This window comes from Rhizophagus irregularis, chromosome 19, assembly GCF_026210795.1.
Source record: "Rhizophagus irregularis chromosome 19, complete sequence".
Lineage (NCBI taxonomy): Eukaryota > Fungi > Glomeromycota > Glomeromycetes > Glomerales > Glomeraceae > Rhizophagus > Rhizophagus irregularis.
In genome coordinates, this window is record NC_089447.1 from 325871 (window position 1) to 347732 (window position 21862).

The window sequence follows — 21862 nt, forward strand, 5'->3', positions numbered from 1 at the left end:
TACAAATCCTATATTGTATTGCAGATGGGTATTTATATTTTAAATATATTGGTAAATGATTAATTTATGATACAAATTTATTAATTACTTTTACTTTTTAGACTTCGTGAAATTCATAATGCAAATTTCATACATCGAGATATCCACAGTGGAAATGTATTGGTAAGTTCGCTTACAGATTGTAAAGTCGGAGATCTAGGATTATCACGACCTACGAATGATATCTCACCGGATAATGAAATATATGGAGTGATACCTTATATTGCACCAGAAATATTTAAAGGGTCTGCATTTTCTAAAGAATCTGATATTTATAGCCTGGGTATGATTATGTGGGAACTGACAACAGGTTGTAAGCCTTTTGCTAATTTTGAACATGATCATAGTCTTATTTATAAAATTATTGATGGTGTACGACCTGAAATTACAAAAGACACACCAGAATTCTATGCTAATTTAATGAAAAGATGTTGGGATCCTGATCCCAAAAAAAGACCTTCTATAAATGATATTTATGATATTAGTAGCAAATGTGTTATATTAATTGATCAATCATTCAATAAACAATTTGATCAAGCTGAATTAATAAGGGAAGAGTTAATAGATTCAAAGAAGCTTGGTCCTGAGTTCAGTGAAAAGCCTCATCCAAAAGCTATTTATACAAGCAGATCATTAAACTCATACATTTCCAAATGTTCATCTATATTTTCTAAATGTTCATCAATAAGTTTTACATCAAATGGTATGTATATATAATGCTATTTAATAAAAGTATTCTTTGGATAGATAAATTAATTTTCTTTTTTTTTTTATAGATTACACTTCGGAAGAATTAAAATTAGATATAGATATTGAAAGGTATTATAAATTAAAAATATTTGTCATTTATAATCTAATCAAACACCGAAAGTCTTCAACAAATACAATTTTATATTAATAGTGGACTCAATTAAGAGAAATATTGAAGAATTAAATATTAATTCTTGTGAATATAATGGTAAATATTTTATTTGATTTAAAATATTATTAAAATTTGTTGCTTATATTATTTATTTATTTTTCCATTTTTAAAAATAGGAAAACGCATTAAAAATTTATTTTCAGTTATTTATGAACTCCTCTCAGCAACTTATTCATGAAAAAAAATGTAGGATTTTGTAGTCAACATATTTTTTATTTAATTGTCTATTATAAAAATTTTTATTTATATTTAATTATTTATATTATATTATATATTGCGTCAACGAATTTTTTATTTATATTATTTATTATAAAAATTTTTTATTTATGTTAATTTCTGGTTATTATTAAAAAATGGTCGCGCATTTTGCAAATTTTTCCAATAGTTTTGGATGTACATTTTGATTAAATTTAAGTAAATATTAAACATATGTCGTAAAATACTAAATTACTAATGTCTTACGCTTCTGCTGTATACTTTGGCAATTTCTCAGATAGAGTCACCGTACAAAAATTTTCATATCTTTATATTCTTTTTTTAAAAATAATTTGGCAAGGAATTTCCATAATTGATATACTAAGTTTGTTAGTAATAAAGTAATATACGTCATTTACTACTTTTTTTAAAGATTTTACGTAAGTGATAATCGTGTATGATTGGGCGTTAACTTTTTATAATATATTATAGCTTATCAGTAAAATCTATTTAAACTTTCATTTATTTCTCTGTTCTTGAAAATGCCACGTCAAAAAAAAGGTGTTTTCTTTATTTATAGTTTATTTGATACTATAAATAAACTCAACATAAATCAATATAGTTTTTTGATACTATGAATAAACTTTAGTCAATATACTATAAAAAATATCTAAAATTAAAACATGTTATGGTCATATATAACTGTACGATAATATTTAATAAAAAGCGGGAAAATCGAGTTTTTTCTATGATCATTTAATATCTTTTAAGTTCACAAGAATCAAATAATTCGTGACAGGTACTGCTTTTGCTTTTTGGACTTGAATCTACTATCTAGATCAGTGATGGGATTGATACTGTGGTATTATGATCAGCTTTTTTTCGATTCTTATTTTTAATAATTATTTTTTGCTAATTTTTTTTTGTTCTTTCACCCTTTAGATTTGGGATCAGTGATTGGATCGATACTGCGGTGCTATGTAAACGCCTTTTTTTCCGATTTTTATTTTTAATATTTTTTTTTTTCATATGCTAATTACTTTTTACTAATCTTTTTTCATCATATTTTTTTTTCGTTATTTCATCTTTTTAATAGGTTTGAATAAAGGTCAGTGCTGCGATATAATTGAAATAAACATATTTTTTTTTATTTGAATAGTAAACATGTTTTGTATGATTTTTTTTTTTTATGTATTTTTCTACTTACTTTAACAATCTTTAATGTATAAGGACTATAAATTTGAGGTTTAATTACGACTGAAGATTGGTGTTAAAAATGAGAGTTTTTGAAAAAATTCAAAATATTTTACTCAATATATTTTAAATCTCTATAAAAATTTCAAGATAGTACAGAGGTAAAAAAAATAACGAGGAAGTCGAGGAACGGACATTTGTCGATCAGTCACATGATTTCTGATATTTTTGAGATTGACTTAATGCGCAGTAACTGCTTGTGGCGACAGTGGCGTAATTTATTCGTATTTGAGTCGTTCTGAAAAGCAACACAATAAGCGGGTAAAAGCCTGTGCAGTATACAGAATAAAGATATTTGCAAGACAATCCAGTTCCAAAAATTATTATTTTATTTATTTTATGTGAAGTTGGCAAGGACATCAAAGGAGTATGATTGACCCCGAAGGGAAAGGAATTCCAAAAATTATTAAATTGTAGGCAACGAAATTATAGTTAAAAGTTACACTATCACGTTACCATTTTGTTACTACTTTGTCACCAAAATAGCTTTTCAGCAAAGCATATTAAGTGCTATAGCACTTAGATGAGAGCGTTCATTTATATAAACTCCGATTTTGTCATAATCATTTCGTTCATTTAAATTATTTAAATAACAAAAAAAAAACCTTCACTTGTTACTAAAAGAGCAAGATGCTTACTTTACCAGTTAATATTAATCCAGTCGCAATAATTATGCAATCTGATTAATTATTAAAGGAAGGTTTTTCATAGTACATCGAATGACAAAATTTTTTAAAATTATTCAGAAAATTCCGATTTTTTTTTAATTTAATGATTTTGATTATAAACTTGGAATTTTTCTAACTATCATCGGGGTGATGATCACCTGTGACTGAAATTATGATGATTACCAGCATTAAAAAAATATAGTGCCATTAAAAATTGATAATTCTGGCCAACGGTGATGATCACCCCGGTGATTTGAAGTAAAAAGCATAAACTTAATTACGATCATAAATTTTTTATCTACATCATACAACGAGTTATGATTTAATAAAGAGGACATATAATTCTTACTGTAGTTTCATTTATTTGTTAATTAGCAACAATAAAAAAAAAATTATGAAGTATTATTATTCTGAAGTCTTATTAAGAGGGAAAGTATATACTCGGTGATATTTAAATTAAATGACTAATCAGTTTATATGTATCTCATATATAATAAGTACTATTTATTTATTACAAAATTTACATACTAATTTTAATTAAAAGAATTAGTTAATGGTTCCTTCTCAATATTAATATTGAGAGGATGATAGAAAATAATTAGACTAGACTACTGTAATTAATTTATTATTATTTTTATGAATTGTAAATAGGTTAATAATATATTAATATAATTAAATTTCATGCCTAGGTTTTTTTGATGCAAGGGATTCAGATGACGATCCAGGTTGTTCAAAATCAGAATCATTCAATTCCTTCTCAGAGTACCTACACATAAATTCTTCATGATAAATTTTATATGCTTTAGTACCATTATAATTATCTTTTAATTCATCAAACAATTTAGCCAATTCATTCTGATCTGAATAACAATCCATCTCGTTAAACTTTCTTTTATTATTATTTTTATAATAATAATTAACTTTGGGTCTGTCATACTCATGATTTATATCATATGGTAAATTGCGTTGTAATTTTAGACCAAACAAAATTGGCAAGCTTATTTTAAAAAATGGTTTGATAATTTCTTCATCTTTCGCCATCATTAAATATGGTAAATAATTTCTTTTAAATGGAAACTTTTCTTTGCAAAATTCTAGATAAATGGAGCAAATGGAATTAAAAGCTTGTTTAGTAAGATGTTCTGGAACATCTAATTCAGGATTTTCTTGTAATTTTAAATCTATCCAAATTCTTGATTCTAAAATATCATCAAAACATTGATGTGTAATTTTATAATTTGGACCATATTTCTTAAGTATCCAATAATAAATATTTGAATGAACTGATAATGATCTCATTTCTACAGATTTTATTGAATCAATATCATATTTAAAACCAACATTATAATGTTTTAATGCTTTTTCCCAAGCTTTTTCAGGTTGATCATCAATATATTTAATTAAAAATTCCAATAAATCAAATTTTTTATGTTTTCTCTCAGGTTTTGCTGTTTGAATAAGACAGGAGCAAGCAATTACTGATTTTGGTTCTTTACGAATATTTTGAAACGAATCCATCAAAAGATCCCCAATCTCATCTAATCTATGTTCAAATAATTGAAATGCTGCTTCCATAACAGTTTCGGTTAATTGAAATCCAACAGCAAGTAGTTGTCTTAAACGGGTTACAACGGAATCAATGTCAGGAATTATCCAATTAGTGGGTGGAGTAGGAGGAAATAAAATTAAAAAGGCGCCTTGCATCACGAGATCGTTGACATCACTGCAAATTCTATGGTATCCAATTTCTTTCCATAAATTTATTAAATCAGGATGTATCAATATCGCTCTAGCCACGACATTAAGTTGACGACTATTTTCATAGCCATCCTTCGGAGGATAATCTTCATGAGCTCTCGCTTGCATTAATTGAATATATTCTATGGTATCTTCGAAAATAGGTTTAGGACGAGGGGGAAAAGGCACAAACTTTTTATTTAAAATCAAATCTTCAATTTCACTAAGATTTTGATGAAGTTTTTGAGGAGCATCATTAATGACAAGAGGACCGGCTGATAAGAAATGAAATAATTCCATATCATTTCCTTTCGTCTCAAGACCATGATCACTTAAAGTATTATATCCTTCAGTGATTAGTTTAGTAAAAATTGGTAAAGGTAAATTACTAGCCCAAGGAGAACGAAGTTTCTTTTTAAAGTCACGAATTCTATCAAAATCAATTTGATTTGCATTATGTTGGATCTTTTGTTCTATAAGTTTTTCATCATAAGGCCCAAATTGCATTATTAGACGTTGTATAAAATATCTAGAAATTAAGGCTTTTCGTGTGAGCAAAACCTGAACAACGTCAAGCGTTAAAAAATCGTTTCCAAGCCTAACGCCATGAAATAAAGCGTGGGAACGACCATATTTATATATTAGCCATTCCCCGCGAACATGAGGATCTTGCGAGACAGCATACCATTTGCGATCTGTAAGTATAAGTGAAATAGGTGTTTCTATAAATTTGAATATTTCACTTCTTATTTCATGAAGTAGAGACTGCATTTTTTGATCTTTTTTGTGGAGTATTTTTTTTTTTTTTTTGTGAAAGTATTTTTTTTTTAATGATCAAGTTCTTATAAATATTTTGTAAATTGATAATCATAGCCATTGTTTATTAAAATCCCGGTTCGATAATTTAAATTAAATGAACTAAATGATCATTTGCAAATCTTTTAATAAACATAATAATGTTTATTCATACCTTTTTTTGTACATAATTCAGCTCTTTCATTCCATTTTCATTGACTATGGCATTATGATTTTGGGTAACGTTACAGTGAAATAGACTGAATCGTTTATTTTGATTAGATCTTTGCATATTAAAGATAATAATTGATTTGTTTTATATTGTCGATTTTATCTTATTATTTTTTTAATGACCAATTTTTAAACAAATTATATTGAAATTTTTAATTAATTATTATAAAGTATTAATTAATAATTATTACGCTGTGCTCAACGTATACTATATAATTTCTCATCAACATTTGGCAATAATTTCTAATAATATTTTTTAACTTTTAATTCTCAGTGGAGAAACACATTTCTTTTTAAAAATCTAAGAATATTTTTAAATAAGCACGATTAAGACGAAAGAACCAGTTTTTATAATATCAAACTTATCATGTTCAATTATAATAAAACTTAAAAACTGTTTGACAAATCAAAATTAAGTTTTATTCGGACTTTGAATAAATTTAAACATTTTATTTACTTTTTTGTTTAGAACAAAGAGAAAGAGAATAAGCATATTCATAGTAAAAAACTTAAATTTTAGAAACTGTTTTCATTTTATAAAAGTAATATATTTATTTTATATAATATAATAAATGCTTTATAGTCAAATATATAACATATTAAATAATTGTACTGCGAGTTCATTTAAATTTTCGCCTTAAAAATTATTTCATTTTTCATTTTTTTCAAAAAAAAATATGCATTTACTTTAATCTTACATTTATTGACCAATAATTTAGGTAAATACAAATTTGTTGTGTAATCAGGGACTCAGGGTTCAATCTTTTTTTAATGTTTCACAAAGACATTGGCTTTTATATTAAACGAGTTTATTACTGTAAATTTATTTACTTAATTTGTTCTTATAAGTACAATTAAATAATCTAATGTGTAAATAAAAGTTAAAAATAAATAAATAGTACCCATTTTTCTATAATTTCTTTAATATGTAGAACTTATTCAATAAGACAGTAAAAAATTGGACTAATCCTTTTTATTCTATGTTTGAATGTAATATATGACATCAACATTTGTTATAGAAGTTCATAAAAAGTAATTTAACAATGGGATATACATTTTGCATTCATTAGCTGGATGTGTAACAAATATTTCATTGAAAATGACTAAATGCTTGAATGATCAGATTTAACATTTCAATGTTACAAAGACTTTGTGATACCCATCGTTATAATTTTGAAAATTTTATCAATAAACTTATAATCACTTTACAAATTATGGAAATTATGACAAAAATTAGGAGTTCATTTATTGTAAAATTACTCATAAAAAAAATTTATCATCAAAAAAAAAGTACTATTTGTTATCGAAAGAAAACAAATAAATTACTAGTAAACTTTACAGGGGGTGGTTGTAGCGATGGTTCCGTTGTTGAAAAAATCACTGATTCGTTTGTCAGCGATACTTGTTAATTGTTTTAATAATTTTAACTATCCCTTTTTAAAAAAGTTGTTCTTCTGTAACTAAAACCACTAATAAAAATGAATTAATCAATGTCATTTTCATATAACATTTTAGCATACTAACAGTATTCCCATTGTATTGACGGTAAAAAATTAACACGACCGAATATGGTAATAAAATTTGGGGTGTTTAAGCAGGAATACTTTCTTCAAAAAAAATAAAAATTACCATCACTTCTGAAGCTTTCAAATTTAGATACTGTCTATCCAGAAGGTATCGGGACATTCCGCTGAAAGCCATTTCGCTTAAAGGACGCTTCACCGAAAAATAGGGCCAACATTATGTAGCATTATTATGAATAACTCAGGCCAGAGCTTATTTGGCAAAATGACTTTCGGCGAAATATCCTCGATACCATCCTAAATGATATATTATTTGACACCATTTCTTTGGTAATCAAAATAAATCCGATATCCAATCAGAGGGCAAATGTCTAATTAGTAGGTAATTGATTCAACATTTTAATACGATAAAATCTGGTGAAAAAAAATGTGTTAGACGCAACAAATATGAGTTTACAAAGGCTTTTTTTTTTTTATCTAATTTCTCTATTTTTATATATAATTTCTTTGAATTTTGTATTTTAAGACTTCAAACAACTATGCTTTTCTTCTTTTAAATTTTTAAATTTTTACAATTTATATCAATAAATGATCTGCGCCAAGCGAACCGACGCCTAGTGGTAAAGTTGTTGTAAGTGCTTAAATCTAATAAAAATAATGTTTTATAAATAATATCGAGTTCATAGTTTATTATTCACTTTTTTTCCTTTGAAGTTGCTAAAACATATAATAAAGTTAAAATATCATGAAGAAGTTACGGATTTTAAAGTTTAATAATGATAAAGTTGGTAGTTCAAATGATCTAAATAAGAATTTTAATCACTATATAATTTTTTTTCTTTAAATTAATTTAGTTAGTCATTATTTGATTATTATTAACTTCTGATCTGTTATATTCGTAATTTATATCATACGGTAATTTTATATTTAATTCTAAACCTGATAAAATTTTCGAGAACCGCCCGATGATTTCTTCATTTTTGACCAATTTTAAATATGGAAAATAATTTGCTTTAAACGGGACTTTATCGTTACAATATTTTTGATAAATGGAGCAAATGGAATTAAAAGCTTGTAAAGTAAGATGTTCTGGAATATCTCTTTCAGGATTTTCTTGTAATTTTAAATCTATCCAAATTCTTGATTCTAAAATATCATCAAAACATTGTTGCGTAATTCTAGAGTTTGGACCATATTCTTTAAGTACCCAATCATAAAAGCTTGAATTAACTGATAATGATCTCATTTTTGATAGTTTAATCGAATTAGCATCATATTTAAACGCAACGTTATAATGATTAAGTACGTATTTTAGAGCTGTTTCTGCTGGTTGATCAATTTCATTAATTAAGAATTCCAATAAATTAAAATTTTCATGATCTCTTTCGGGTTTTAAGGTTTTAATTAGACAAGAACGAACAATAGCGAATTTTGATTCATTACGAATTACTTGAAACGAACTTATCAAAAGATCTCCAATTTCATTTAATCTAAGTTTAAATAAATGAAACGTTTCTTCCATAACAACTCTTGTTAATTGAAATCCAACAGCAAGTAGTTGTCTTAAACGGGTTACAACGAAATCAATGTCAGGAATTATCCAATTAGTGGGTGGAGTAGGAGGAAATAAAGTTAAAAAAGCGCCTTGCATCACGAGATCGTTAACATCACTGCAAATTTCGTAATACCCAATTTCTTTCCACATATAAACTAAATCAGGATAAATTAATATTGCTCTAGCAATAACATTTAGTTGACGACTATTTTCGTAACCATCTTTTGGTGGGTAATCGTCTTGAGATCTGTCTTGTATTAATTGAATATGATATTCTATGGTATCTTCGTAAATAAATTTAGGACGGGTGGAAAAGGTACAAACTTTTTGTTTAAAATCAAATCTTTAATATCACTAAGATTTTGGAAAAGTTTTTGAGGATCATCATTAATGCTGGTAAGAGTGTCGGCAGGGTCAGATAAGTAATGAAATAATTCCATATCATTTCCCTTAACCACAAGATCACGATTATATCCTTCAATAATTAATTGAGTAAAAATTGGTGAAGGTAAATTACTAGTCCAAGAACCTAATTTTTTTTTGAAGAGACCAAGTACTGTTGTCAAAATCAACTTGATTTGCGTTATGTTTATTTCTAATTTCTATAAGCTTCTTACCTTCAGATCCGATACTCATTAATAAACGTTGTATGAAATATCTAGAAATTATTGCATTTCTTACAAGTAAATTTCGAACAAGGCCGACTGTTATGAAGTCGCTCCCAAGTCTCACCGCGTGAAATATGGCGTGGGTTTTACCATACTTATAAATTAACCATTCTGCACGAGCATAAGGATCTTGCGTTATGGCATACCATTTGCGATCTGTTAGAATAAGTGAAATAGGTGTGTCTACATATTTAAATATGATAATTCTCAGTTCATAATATAGGGACTGCATTTTGTGTTCTTTTTTATGAAGTATTTCTTTTTTCATGGCCTCCGAGAAGCTTTGTTTATATAATATTTAAGTTATAGGTAAATTATCATCATTATTGCATTCATGTTAATCATTGCACTAAAAATCATTGCACTACGCATCATTGCTTATAAATTTAATTACTCTTTCATTGATTATTGGAATTTGATCTTGTGATTTTTGGTAACGTTACAACGAAATATGTGAACGAATCGCTCATAATAATTAAAGATAATTCATTTTTTGATTTGCTTGTTCTTATTCTTTTATAATAACCAATACTACCTAGATTAAAAAAATTATGACGAAATATATCGATTATTAATTTGCAATTAATATTATAAAGTATCAATATTTAGAGTACCAGTTTTAATAATATTTTTAATCTTGATAAGAGACACATTTCTTTTTAAGAATTTAAGAATATTTAAATTTGATACTGAATAGGCACGAAAAAGACGATAAAAAGAAGGGAAAGAAAGATTTTTATAATATTGGTATCAAATTATGTTAAATTAGCTAGATAACTCCGGTCTTATTACCAAAATGTTATTGATCAAAATTAGTACTATACGGTGATTACAGGTACAAAGGGAATGAGAATATTTATACTAAATACTGCCAAATTTAAAAAATTATATTAAAGCAATTCAATTATGTCATTTGATAATTACCATAAATACTATAATATACAGTATCTTATATAGTCAAAATTTAAATTCATTTCAAATTATTTATGAATAACAAAAATTTTTAAAAATCATTCAATGCATAATAAATTATTAACAATTTCTGTGTTTGCAACTACGAGTTCGTTTAAATATTATTTTTAAAATTTATTCTTTTATTCATATTTTTCGGAGAAATCTGTCCCTATAAAAAATTTTTCAAAAAAATGGTCACGTGCCTGAGTTTCTGCGGAATAAAAACTAAAAAAATGATCATTTATCGGAGTTTTTTCCAGAATTTTTTTTATAGGTGTGGTGTATATACTTGTACCTTAACTATGAAATACACTGACCAATTTAGTTAAATTCTTGTATTTTTAAAATCAGATTGATTTAATCTTTATAGCTGGCGTTTCACAAAGATAATACATCTCAGCTTTCAAGCTTTCATATGACTATTTTTACTGGAGATTTATATATTTACTTAATTTGCTCTTATAAATATATCTAAATGGTTATTTAATAGGTAAATGCAAGCTAAAATTAAATAAAAATAGCGCACAATTAGCTTTACTTATTATTCTTTTAATAGACATTTACAAGATCAATGAAGACAGTAAAAATTAAAAAATCGGAAAAACACACTAATACTTTTTTGTTATATGTTTGAATGTAAATAGGGTCATATGGAAAGTCATTATGACATCAAATATTGTTGTATTAGTACATAAAAAGCAATTGAACAATGAAAGCATATCATTTGCATGTGCGACAAACAATCATTGGGAATGCTTAAACGCTTTGACCAATAATCCAATATAAATTAAAAGATTTTGTGATACAATATTATAATTTTAAATTTTATTATCAACCAAATTTGTAATTGTGTTTGCGAATTACGTAATAAAATTCAGGAGCCCACTTATTGATTATGATTAGTCGATAAAAATCAATTATTATCTGAAAAAAAAAAATACCATTTACAATCGAAAGAAAAAAATAACCGGTTTGATTGGATTAGTATATATATCACCAAAGTCCATCTGTAAAAATTCCGTGAAATTTCCATGTTTTGAAGTAATAAATTCCGTGAGTATGATAGTACATTTACGGAAATAACATGGAATAAAAGAAAACACGGAATAAATTTTTTATGGAGATAGTACAACGTCTTTTAATATCCACATTTATACGGCAAAAAATTGACACATTAGAAAGTAGTAACAAATATTTGATGGTGCGCGTGTTTATGCAGCGATCGCTTTCTTAAAAGGCACTTTTTCTGAAGCTTACTAATTGGCGTACTACCTATCAATATGTGATGATCGAAAATACATTCAATGTCCAATCAGAGACAAATACCTAATTGAGTATGGTATATCCATACAAACGTGCGGATAAACAAAATGTATCATTTGTTTAGTATGATAATATCCGATCAAAAAAAAAAAATGTTAGACGCAGCAATACGAGCTTATGAAGACTTTTATACTCTTTATATGTATATTCATTGAATTTTACATTTAAATTATTACACACTTTACATGATTAAAGTTGGAAATTTTTTATTCTATTTTACATAAATATCTTGGTAAGTGCTGAGATCTAAAAAAGAACTCATACATGTTTGTTAACTAATTTATTGTTTAGACCTTTTTGAACTAATTTCATCATTATTAATTTCCAAAATTCGTGATGATTTAATTCTTTCCCAAAATATTTTAAAATTATTTTTAAAAGATGATGTAATAACTATACTATTTACAGTAATTTGATTATTATATAATTCTAATGATTTAATCCATTCGTTCCTATCTAGTTGTTCGTCCATATCATTATACTTTCTCTTACTATTATTATTTTGATAATTATTAATATCTGGTCTGTTACACTCGTAATTTATATCATATGGTAGTTTAGAATTTAATTCTAGCCCGAACAAAATTGGCAAGCTTAATTCAAAACATGGTTTAATAATTTCTTCATTTTCAACCAATTTTAAATATGATAAATGATTTGCTTTAAATGGAATTCTTTCATTACAAAATTCGAGGTAAATAGAACAAATGCTATTAAATGCGCATTTAGTAAGATGATCTGGTATCTCTATTCCAGGAGTTTCTTGTAATTTTAAATCTATCCAAATTCTTGATTCTAGAATATCTTCAAAACATTTTTGTGTAATTTCAGAATTTGATCCATATTTTTTAAGTATCCAATAATAAACATTTGAATGAACGGATGATGATCTCATTTTTACTGATTTTATTGAATTATTATCATAATTAAATCCAACATTATAATGTTCTAATGCATCATTAAGAGCTTTTTCAGGTTGTTCATCGATTTTACTGATTAAAAATTCTAATAAATCTGTTTTTCTATGATTTCTCTCAGGTTTTATTGCTTGAGTAATACAAGAACTTGCAATAGATGATATTGATCTTTTATGAATTCTATGAAATGAATCCATTAAAATGTCCCCAAATCTATCTAACCTATGTTCAAATATGTGTAATGCATCTTCCATTACGATATCATTTAATTGAAATCCGAGATCAATAAGTTGTTTTAAACGTTTAATAACAGTATCTACATTAGGACATACCCAATTAATTGGCGGAGTAGGAGGGAATAAAATTAATAAAGCTCCTTGCATCACGAGTTCATTCAAGTCACTACAAATTTCGTAATACCCAATTTCTTTCCACATGATAACTAAATCAGGATAAATTAATATTGCTCTAGCAATAACGTTTAGTTGACGACTATTTTCATAACCATCTTTTGGTGGATAATCTTCTTGAGCCCTGTCTTGTATCAATTGGATAAATTCTATTGTATCTTCATAAATAGGTTTTTTACGAGGTGGAAAAGGTACAAATTTTCTATTTAAGATTAAATCTTTAATATCAACAAGATTTTGATAAAGCCTTTGAGGAGCATGATATATAGTAAGTGGACCAGCTGATAAAAAATGGAATAATTCCATATCATTGCCTTTTGCAGCAAGTTCATTATCATTTAAAATTTCATAACATTTAGTAATTAAATTAGTAAAAACTGGTATAGTTAAATTACTCGCCCAAGATTTCTTCCAAGGGGAACGATTATTTACATTATGTACATTATATTCGATTTTTTGCTTGGTAAGTTTTTCATCGATAGTTCCAAAATGCATTAATAAGCGTTGCACAAAATACCTAGATATTATGGCATCTCTTGCTATTAAAGCTTGTACAACATTGTCCGTCATAAAGTTTCTGAGCCTTACTGCATGAAATAAGGCATGAGCCTTACCATATTTATTAATCAACCATTCTGCTTTAGCGTGAGGATCTTGAGAAATAGCGAACCATTCCCTGTTGGTAACTACAAGTGAACTTGGTGTAATTACGTATTTAAATATGTTAATTCTCAATTCATCATATAACGATTGCATTTTATGCAAAAAATCTTTTTTTTAAATTTTTTTAAAAAATTTTAAACGAAAGATTTAAAATTTTTTAAAAAAATTTGACATTTTATTATTATGCAAATTATTGTGTGACTTACATTTCTTTGTTAAAATTTCTAAATGAGGCAAACCGATTGCAGCATTTTTTGTTACACATTGATTATCAATCTAAATAATCTCATTATTAATGGTATTTTTAAGTTTGTGTGATACATAAATAAAAACTAAGGACAGTAATCGATACTGGAAGTCTAAAAATAAAAAATATAAAAAAATTTATTTTTATTATCTGGTTATTATTATTTATTAAAATAATAATCAAATAAAATTACGTACTTTCAATAGAATATTAGCCAGTTATACTCTGTAGGACTTATTATTTATTTATTAACTGGTCTCCACCGCCATTGCTCAAGACAATATCATTTGTCATTTGAATAAAACAGATAATCATTACCATTGTCCCTTTGTTAAGTTACCATATTTGTAAATTCATTTTTTTTTATGTGGCATTTTTTAACAATGAAGTGAATGAATTTTTTTCGGGGATTTGATTGACATTTCTGCATTACATGTTACATTTATGTCATCATAATATATTAAGTAATATTAAACATTTTAATAAATAAACAAATAAAAAATGAAATAAAATTTCGAAAGCTTACGTAAATTTTTAATAATCAATAATCTAGAATTTTTTAGAAAAATTTTTGAATTTTTACTTATTAGTAAAAATCAAAGGAAACAATAAAAATTACATTTTTTTTTTTTTTTTTTTGTCGAAAAAATTATTATTATTTATTTAATTTTTAGTATTGTCCTTTCTAATAAATTAAAAAAAATTGTTCACCATTATTAAACTCCAATGAATGAGGGAAAAAACGTTTCTAAAATACTTAATAAAATGAAAGGCTTTTGAAAACACATGATGAAAAATGCCAAGCAAAATGAAAATCACCTGTAATACTGCGACCTGCAGTGCTACAGTTATTTTATAGAAATAAACAAATTAATTCAATTATTGTGATAAATTAAATAAATTAAAAATTAATTAGGTTTTTATTATGAAATTTGCAATAAACGATTCCGTCTTATATCCTTTATTAGATTGTTATAAAATTTAATAGTCTAATGGAAAGATATAAATAAAAATTAGTCATTTATGCGATGCTATGTCCTTCCTTTGTTTTTTTTTTGATACATACTTTCTTTATCTAAACTGTGACGTTCACGAAAGATCACATGCTACAAAGGAATCTTACAAGTGATTATGCATGTTTGATAAACAAATTGTTTGAAACTGTTAGGTTGCATTGTAGATCAAATCAAATTGAATTTCGATTTGGCGTGATTGATGCCCAAATTGCATATTCATGAGACGCCTCTTCGAAAGATCGTTATGTCCTATGTTCAAATTGGCTTAGTTAAAATTTGGGGCAAAAACTATGGTGAATTTGGTGGTACTAGTGTTTTCAGTATTCCCGGAATACTGGAATAGTTTGGAATACTCCAAAAACATTTTAATTATTAGTTTTTGACTTTAAATTTATAAAATTAAATTTTATTAAATCTAAAATTCATCGGAAATCATCACTGGGTGGCGCATGACTAAAATATAATCGTTCAGCAGTTAATATATCAATACGAGAGGCTTAAAAAAATATATATATATTTTCTTGTCCGGTGTAAAGTGTTTTATTTATAACGGAATGTTTCAGCCAGATGATTTCATTTAATGACCGACCGAAACGAGTATTTTATTTTAAAAAGCATTTTTAAATTTATTTTTTTCGTCTCGAATAACAATTACAAATAATTGAAGTAATTAATTTGTTTCTTATACTGTCCAATAGTGGTAATAATCTCTTATCGCTTTATTAAGATTTTCAACACATTTGGTTTTTTTCGGACTGATTTTTCCAGGAAAGTTTATAAAATTTAAAATCTAATAATAATCATAAAAATATAAAAATGTTAATTAATAAAAGAGTGGATTGTCATTAACCGTAATAAACGTTTAAAAAATTTATTTTTCTTATAGTGTACATAATATTGTCAAGAAATATCAATATAAGTAAAAATATTCTATCTTTAAAAGCTTTTAAATCTAAAGAGCATAATTTTTTATACGAGAAATAAAATAATAATTTATCAATAATGCATATAATATTATTTAAATTACAATCTCATCCATTCCTTTTGAAACGCGTAAATAAAGTTTTACAAACAAGCTTTCTTCAAGACTTAATTTTTGATGTGGTGATAATGTCGCCTCGTTGTTTCGTGTATTTATATCAAATTCCTCATTATTCAATAAATCTTCGATTATTGAATGAGGTAACAATTTACACCTGACATAATAATTTATTGTATGATATTGATAAATAAATTCATGATCGTAATTTAGATTATTATCAGGGTCATTATCATTAAAAAAATCAAAATTTTCTTGAATTATTTTGTAAGTTATTAAGAAAAAATTTTTATCGGTTAGTGTACTATGAAAAAACCTCCCCTTAGTAATTAACTGACGTTGCATAATTATTGCGACTGGGTTTACAACAGTAGCAGGTGGAGTTACCATTTTGCTTATCTGTTGTATTATTGAAAGGCAATGAAAATTTATTTCAATAGTTTAAATAAAAAAAAAATGATACGGAAAGGTGACAAGGAATTAGAGGTTTATATAGCTTTTTGTAAAATTGGAGTATATTGGTATATAGTTAGTTTCATCTTTTAATATCAATAATAATTCTTTTTTGCATTTTGTTTATTTGTTTGTTCCAAATTAATAAAGCCGACCCCAATTTTTGTCGAAAACTCCGTAATACACATTGATCGTTTTTGTGAATTATTTTTATTTTACCGATATAGTTTAGATTGCATTTCAATCTCCCACGTGATCTGATGTCGCACTTGGATAATTTCAACCGTATCTCGTTTAGCCCCCTTTTTTTAGAATGGATAGTCCCATTGGAGCCTTCCTCACGGAGCCAGGCCAGCTTATAGCAGATTAGGAACCCGTCGCTGCTCGTTTGACCCTACTGCGATAACAATGACGCTCATTACCGTGACTTTTTTTGCAAGCTACACAAAAACTTTTTTGGATCAAGAAATAAGTAGATTAGGTAATCAACACTGTTTCAAAAAAATGCCTATCCTCTAAGAGAAAATTATGAATTAGTAAAATTTTACTAGAATCGGATAAATGATCGGCCGATCATGTTCCTGTTCCAATTAGCCAGAATATTCACTGATCGACACAATTTTATTATACCTACTGGTAACAAATTTTATATGTATTTATTTATCCATTCCTAAGAGCCTAGGAGATTTTGCAGTAAAAATCAACTATTGATTATACTATAATAGATTGATTTGAAAATTTGAGTAATTCTTTAGAAAGATTTGTATTTTCCAAATGAGAAAAACTTTCTTTTAATTTATTCGTAATCTCAATATTATTTTTCAAGTGTAATAATAGTAATAGTTCCGAAGTTTTTAAAATTTAATCATTTTTTTAAAAATCTTAAAATGAAAAACAGAAAAAAACCAAGTGAAAGAAAATAAGATTCAACAATAAAATATACTATATTTATACTCACGATATACTACATGTAAATGGCAGGGGATAAATCAATTTTATTCTTTTTATTATAGTGGCTCTAAATAATCACAAGCATAAAGGCATGCTAGTAGTAGTCGTTATTCTCTTCACCAACCTTTACACCTGAACTTATTCAACCTCAAACGTCTTTAAAAAATTTAAAATTATAATCAAGTTATACTATGTCCTAGCCGTCTCTTTCTAAACCAAATCATAAATATTAATTCTAGAGGTCTTAACAAATAAAAATATCTTATAAATAATACGTTCGAGCATTACATCAATCAATATTGTTAAAATTTCCCAAATGATAATAACAAGGTCAGTTAGATCATTTTCATTTACGAAATAATATGTTTTGAATGACCAAAATGATAATGATAAAAGGTTATTTGAGAATCATTTCAAAAATGGTCAAATTAATGATTTTGTATTTTTTTCCAGATAGACTTCATTTTTTTACACAAGATAATCATATTTGAAAATGTAAAATTCTTTCTTTGATTAATAAAAATTGGTTATTAGTCTAATAATATGTATTTACAGAGCCCACCAATAAGTCGTCGGTCACCTTTAAATTCGTACAACTATTGCGCAAATATGATCATATGTAAACTTTTTTTTAAAATAATAAACCTGCCTTTTATCATATAATTAAAGTTAATCATCAAATTGAATTACGTTTACTCTAAAAATTATATGTAATTTTAAAAAGAATTGGCCATTATATTCTAAATTTTATTAAAAAATTGAAGATTTCAATTGAGATCTTTAGGTATTAATAAAAAATTAAATAATTTGTTCATCGATGCTTTAATTTTTTAATAAAATTGTTTGCTATAATTTATGGCACATAATTGTTAAAATATCATCAAAATTAATGAAATGATTAGAAAGTTATGCAACATTTAGCCGGCATTTGCTGATCATTTGTAGATCATCACCAAATTATTTACCTAATTTTAGCGTTAACTAACGCATTGAATTTGGCCAAATTTTTTTTCCAAGAATATTTGGTTACAGCTATTTATCCTTAAATTTTTTATCATAATAAAATTCAAGATTATAATTTATTCTTAACTTGATAATTTATTAATAATAGATAGATGTAAAATATGTTTGTAAAATATATGTAACTTATCAATTATTTTATTGATTTTAATAATACTTTATAATAATGTATTAAAAATCATGGTAGACGATTTTATTCAAAAAAAAAAACCCATTATAAAACAAATTATTTTATTGAAATCTTAAATTTTCTGATAAAATTTATAATTTTTAGAGTAAATGTAATTCAACTTGATGACCAACTTTACTTTTATGATAAAAGGCAGGTTCATTATTAAAAAAAAAAAGTTTACATATGATCATATTTGCGTAATAGTTGTACGAATTTAAGGTGACCAGTGACTTATTGGTGGGCACTGTACATGATTTATCATACGTCTTTATTAAAGACATAAGTGTAAATTACATCATATTTATGTAAATACTAATCAATTGTATCTAAATTTCTCCAGATAGCCAACGAAAAAAACGTTGCGAAACGTTTTTCAAAGTAATTTTAATTAAAAAAACGTTTTCGCAGCGATTTTTAATTAATTTAACAAAAAAAGACGTTGTTGCGAAACGTTTATTAAAAGTAATTTTAATTAAATATTTTTGTTATAATATTCAGATTTTATTTTTTTTAATAATAATAATTTTTTTTTTTTTGATCTTTTTCAAACTGATTTTTTTTTAAATTTTTTTCCCTTCATAATCTATTTAATGATAATTTTTTCTCATTCTTTGGCGTGTATTAAAGATAATAAATTATTGTAAATTTTCCAATTATCAATTTATAAATTTATAAATTTATTAACTCAATTATGGTTAAAAAAGATTTATTATAAATTCGTTTTATTAGAAATGAACAAGTTCAAAATAAATCACATTTCATATATTTTACATTTTATAGTCCTAACTCCCCTTTAAGCATGAACTCATACTGTATATTAAAACTAGTAAAATTATTTTTTATAATTTAATAATGACATCATTTTCTTCATATGAATTCATCATTTAAATTTCCATTTACAAGAGAAGATGTAATATTTTTTTGCCAAGCCGTTCGGCATTTTCAATTTCTTTTGTGTAAGTTTTTATTTTCTAAACAACTTTTCAATGCGAAAATAATGATAACTTTATTCTGATTCACAGTTAGTGTTCCGAAAGGGTCAGGGTTATTGTCCCGACTCTTATTTAGGGGTCGGGTTGGGGTCGCATGATTTGATGACTCGTAACCCGCATGAACTCGACCCGACCCGTCGAGTCGGGTTATACCTTTACTTTGACCTGGCGACCCGAATTTTTTTATTATAATTTAACCAAAAATTTCAATTTTACTATATTAAATACAACTTGACGGGTCGAACCCGGGTTATCCGAGTCAGACTATAATCAGGTCAAGTCGAATCCGAGTTGTTACTTTTACACTCGGATCAAGTTCGAATACACCTCGACTCGATTCCTTCGGACACTATTATTCACAGTTTAATATAAAAAAGATAAATAATGCATTCTTTTAGATATACAAATATATACAAATAGTGTATTAATATTGACATAACAAAAAAAAATTTATTATAGGACCTTCAAAAAAATAGATAGTGTTTCTGCTAATTTGGATGTGGTTTAATAAGAATTTGCACAGAATAATAGCATAATCAATAAGAATCATGCACTCACACTTCCTATGAAAATTACTGACCTATTGTTTAAACATTTGATTTAAAATCTTCTAAATTTATCCAACAATACTTTGAATTTATAAATCTTTATTTTTAATTATTTTTTTAAAATTATAATTTATTTGTTGATTAAAATAGTAAATAATTAGGACAATACATATATTGAGATCTTATACATACATAATATAAAAAATTTTAAGTCACTATTAATATACAATATTTACAAAAAGTCTATTATTCAGTATTAATTAATGGAAAATGATTTCCATATTTGAAGATTCTTTCAATGTGTCATTAATTTTTTGATCATCATCTTTACTCTCATCATCATCTTTAATCTCGTCATCATCTTTAATCTCATCATCCCCATGGTTCTCATCATTCTCATCCTCATTTTTTAATATAGTGCTTGTACATTCGAAGAATGTTAATTTTTTCATTGACACAACTATTATTTTATCATTATCAATAATTTGGCTGTGAGTTTGATCATCAGTATTTGTTGACGATCCATTCTGTTGACCTTTACCCTTAATGGCTTGAACAATTTCAGCATCGATTGTGATTACGTAAGATAGCAAAATGTGTATTAAGCATTTTACAGTCATTGATGGACCTTCTTGTACAAGATTAAATATATCCAAAACAGCATTAAGATGAAAGATGAGAGATATTATTAATCGTAAAAAATTCCAGTACGTAACAGCTGTGAATAATGTTCTCTTGCTTCTAATATTTAAAGACAATTGAGAAGCATTTTTATTGGCATTTTGTAAAATAAGGACTAAACGTGAGGTCACATATATATCAACTATAAAGTCCGTGACAATTCCTCCAGTACCGTAAGGGGCAATATCAAGAAAATCGTAATAACAAATATATGTATCACTTTCGGATATATACATGGTAGATATTCGTTGGAAAATTAGGTATGGGATCTATAAAATTAAATTATTGATGTCAATATTATTTTTTTAAAAGAAAAAGGAAGAAAAATATCATATTTTAACAGAAAATTTACCGTAAATGCAGCTCTAATTACAAATAATAAAATGCATATTCGTTTATCCCAGACTTTACTTTCCGTATCTATTTGCCTTATCCTCCATAATAAGAAAGCTGTTAATGATAATCTCGATACGATGTTTCCAATATACGTAATGTATAAAGGGACAGTACATTGAAGGATTGTAGGGAATTTTGGAGTTATATAAGAGCCAACAGATCCAGAATTGCGCATAATTTGACCAAAATTGAAAATAATTTTAAGAATACTTGAAGCGTGTGTTTTACGTGTTCTACGTGTTTTATATGAAATTATCGCTACGACCATGTTGTGAATGCATATCTATAAAAAGGGATAAAAGTAGTAAATCATTAATTAATATTTAACACCAGAGAGTTCTCCTACTTTAGACTCAAGATTGTTGTTGTTTGGAACTTTTCTGCTTAGTCTTTAATTAATTAAAATTTTATTTTAAAATTAATATCTTACCATAATAGATGCTCCCAACCAAAAGCAAACATATGCTTGCGTTTGAATAAAATTGATTTCCAT

The 21862-nt window shown here is 26.1% G+C and overlaps 5 protein-coding genes across 5 annotated transcripts; all 5 read right to left on the reverse strand.

Annotated features, from left to right (window-relative positions):
* Nucleotides 1–3750: 3750 nt before the first annotated feature.
* OCT59_010611 (uncharacterized protein) lies at nt 3751–5586 on the reverse strand (the record flags this gene model as incomplete). The annotated part of the gene is made up of 1 exon (XM_025311795.2): nt 3751–5586. The coding sequence occupies one exon, from the start codon at nt 5584–5586 to the stop codon at nt 3751–3753; it is 1836 nt and encodes a 611-aa protein (XP_025168295.2).
* A 2628-nt stretch (nt 5587–8214) lies between these two features.
* OCT59_010612 (uncharacterized protein) lies at nt 8215–9819 on the reverse strand (the record flags this gene model as incomplete). Its single annotated transcript, XM_066136027.1, has 3 exons — nt 8215–9166; nt 9244–9448; nt 9537–9819. 3 exons carry the CDS (start codon nt 9817–9819, stop codon nt 8215–8217), a joined length of 1440 nt encoding a protein of 479 aa, XP_066000702.1.
* Nucleotides 9820–12144: 2325 nt separating this feature from the next.
* Nucleotides 12145–13947, reverse strand: OCT59_010613 (uncharacterized protein; the record flags this gene model as incomplete). The annotated part of the gene is made up of 1 exon (XM_025328081.1): nt 12145–13947. One exon carries the CDS (start codon nt 13945–13947, stop codon nt 12145–12147), a length of 1803 nt encoding a protein of 600 aa, XP_025168293.1.
* Nucleotides 13948–16135: 2188 nt separating this feature from the next.
* Nucleotides 16136–16546, reverse strand: OCT59_010614 (uncharacterized protein; the record flags this gene model as incomplete). Its single annotated transcript, XM_066136028.1, has 1 exon — nt 16136–16546. One exon carries the CDS (start codon nt 16544–16546, stop codon nt 16136–16138), a length of 411 nt encoding a protein of 136 aa, XP_066000703.1.
* Nucleotides 16547–20552: 4006 nt separating this feature from the next.
* OCT59_010615 (uncharacterized protein) lies at nt 20553–21862 on the reverse strand (the record flags this gene model as incomplete). The annotated part of the gene is made up of 3 exons (XM_025332706.2): nt 20553–21242; nt 21326–21652; nt 21800–21862. The coding sequence occupies 3 exons, from the start codon at nt 21860–21862 to the stop codon at nt 20553–20555; spliced, it is 1080 nt and encodes a 359-aa protein (XP_025168291.1).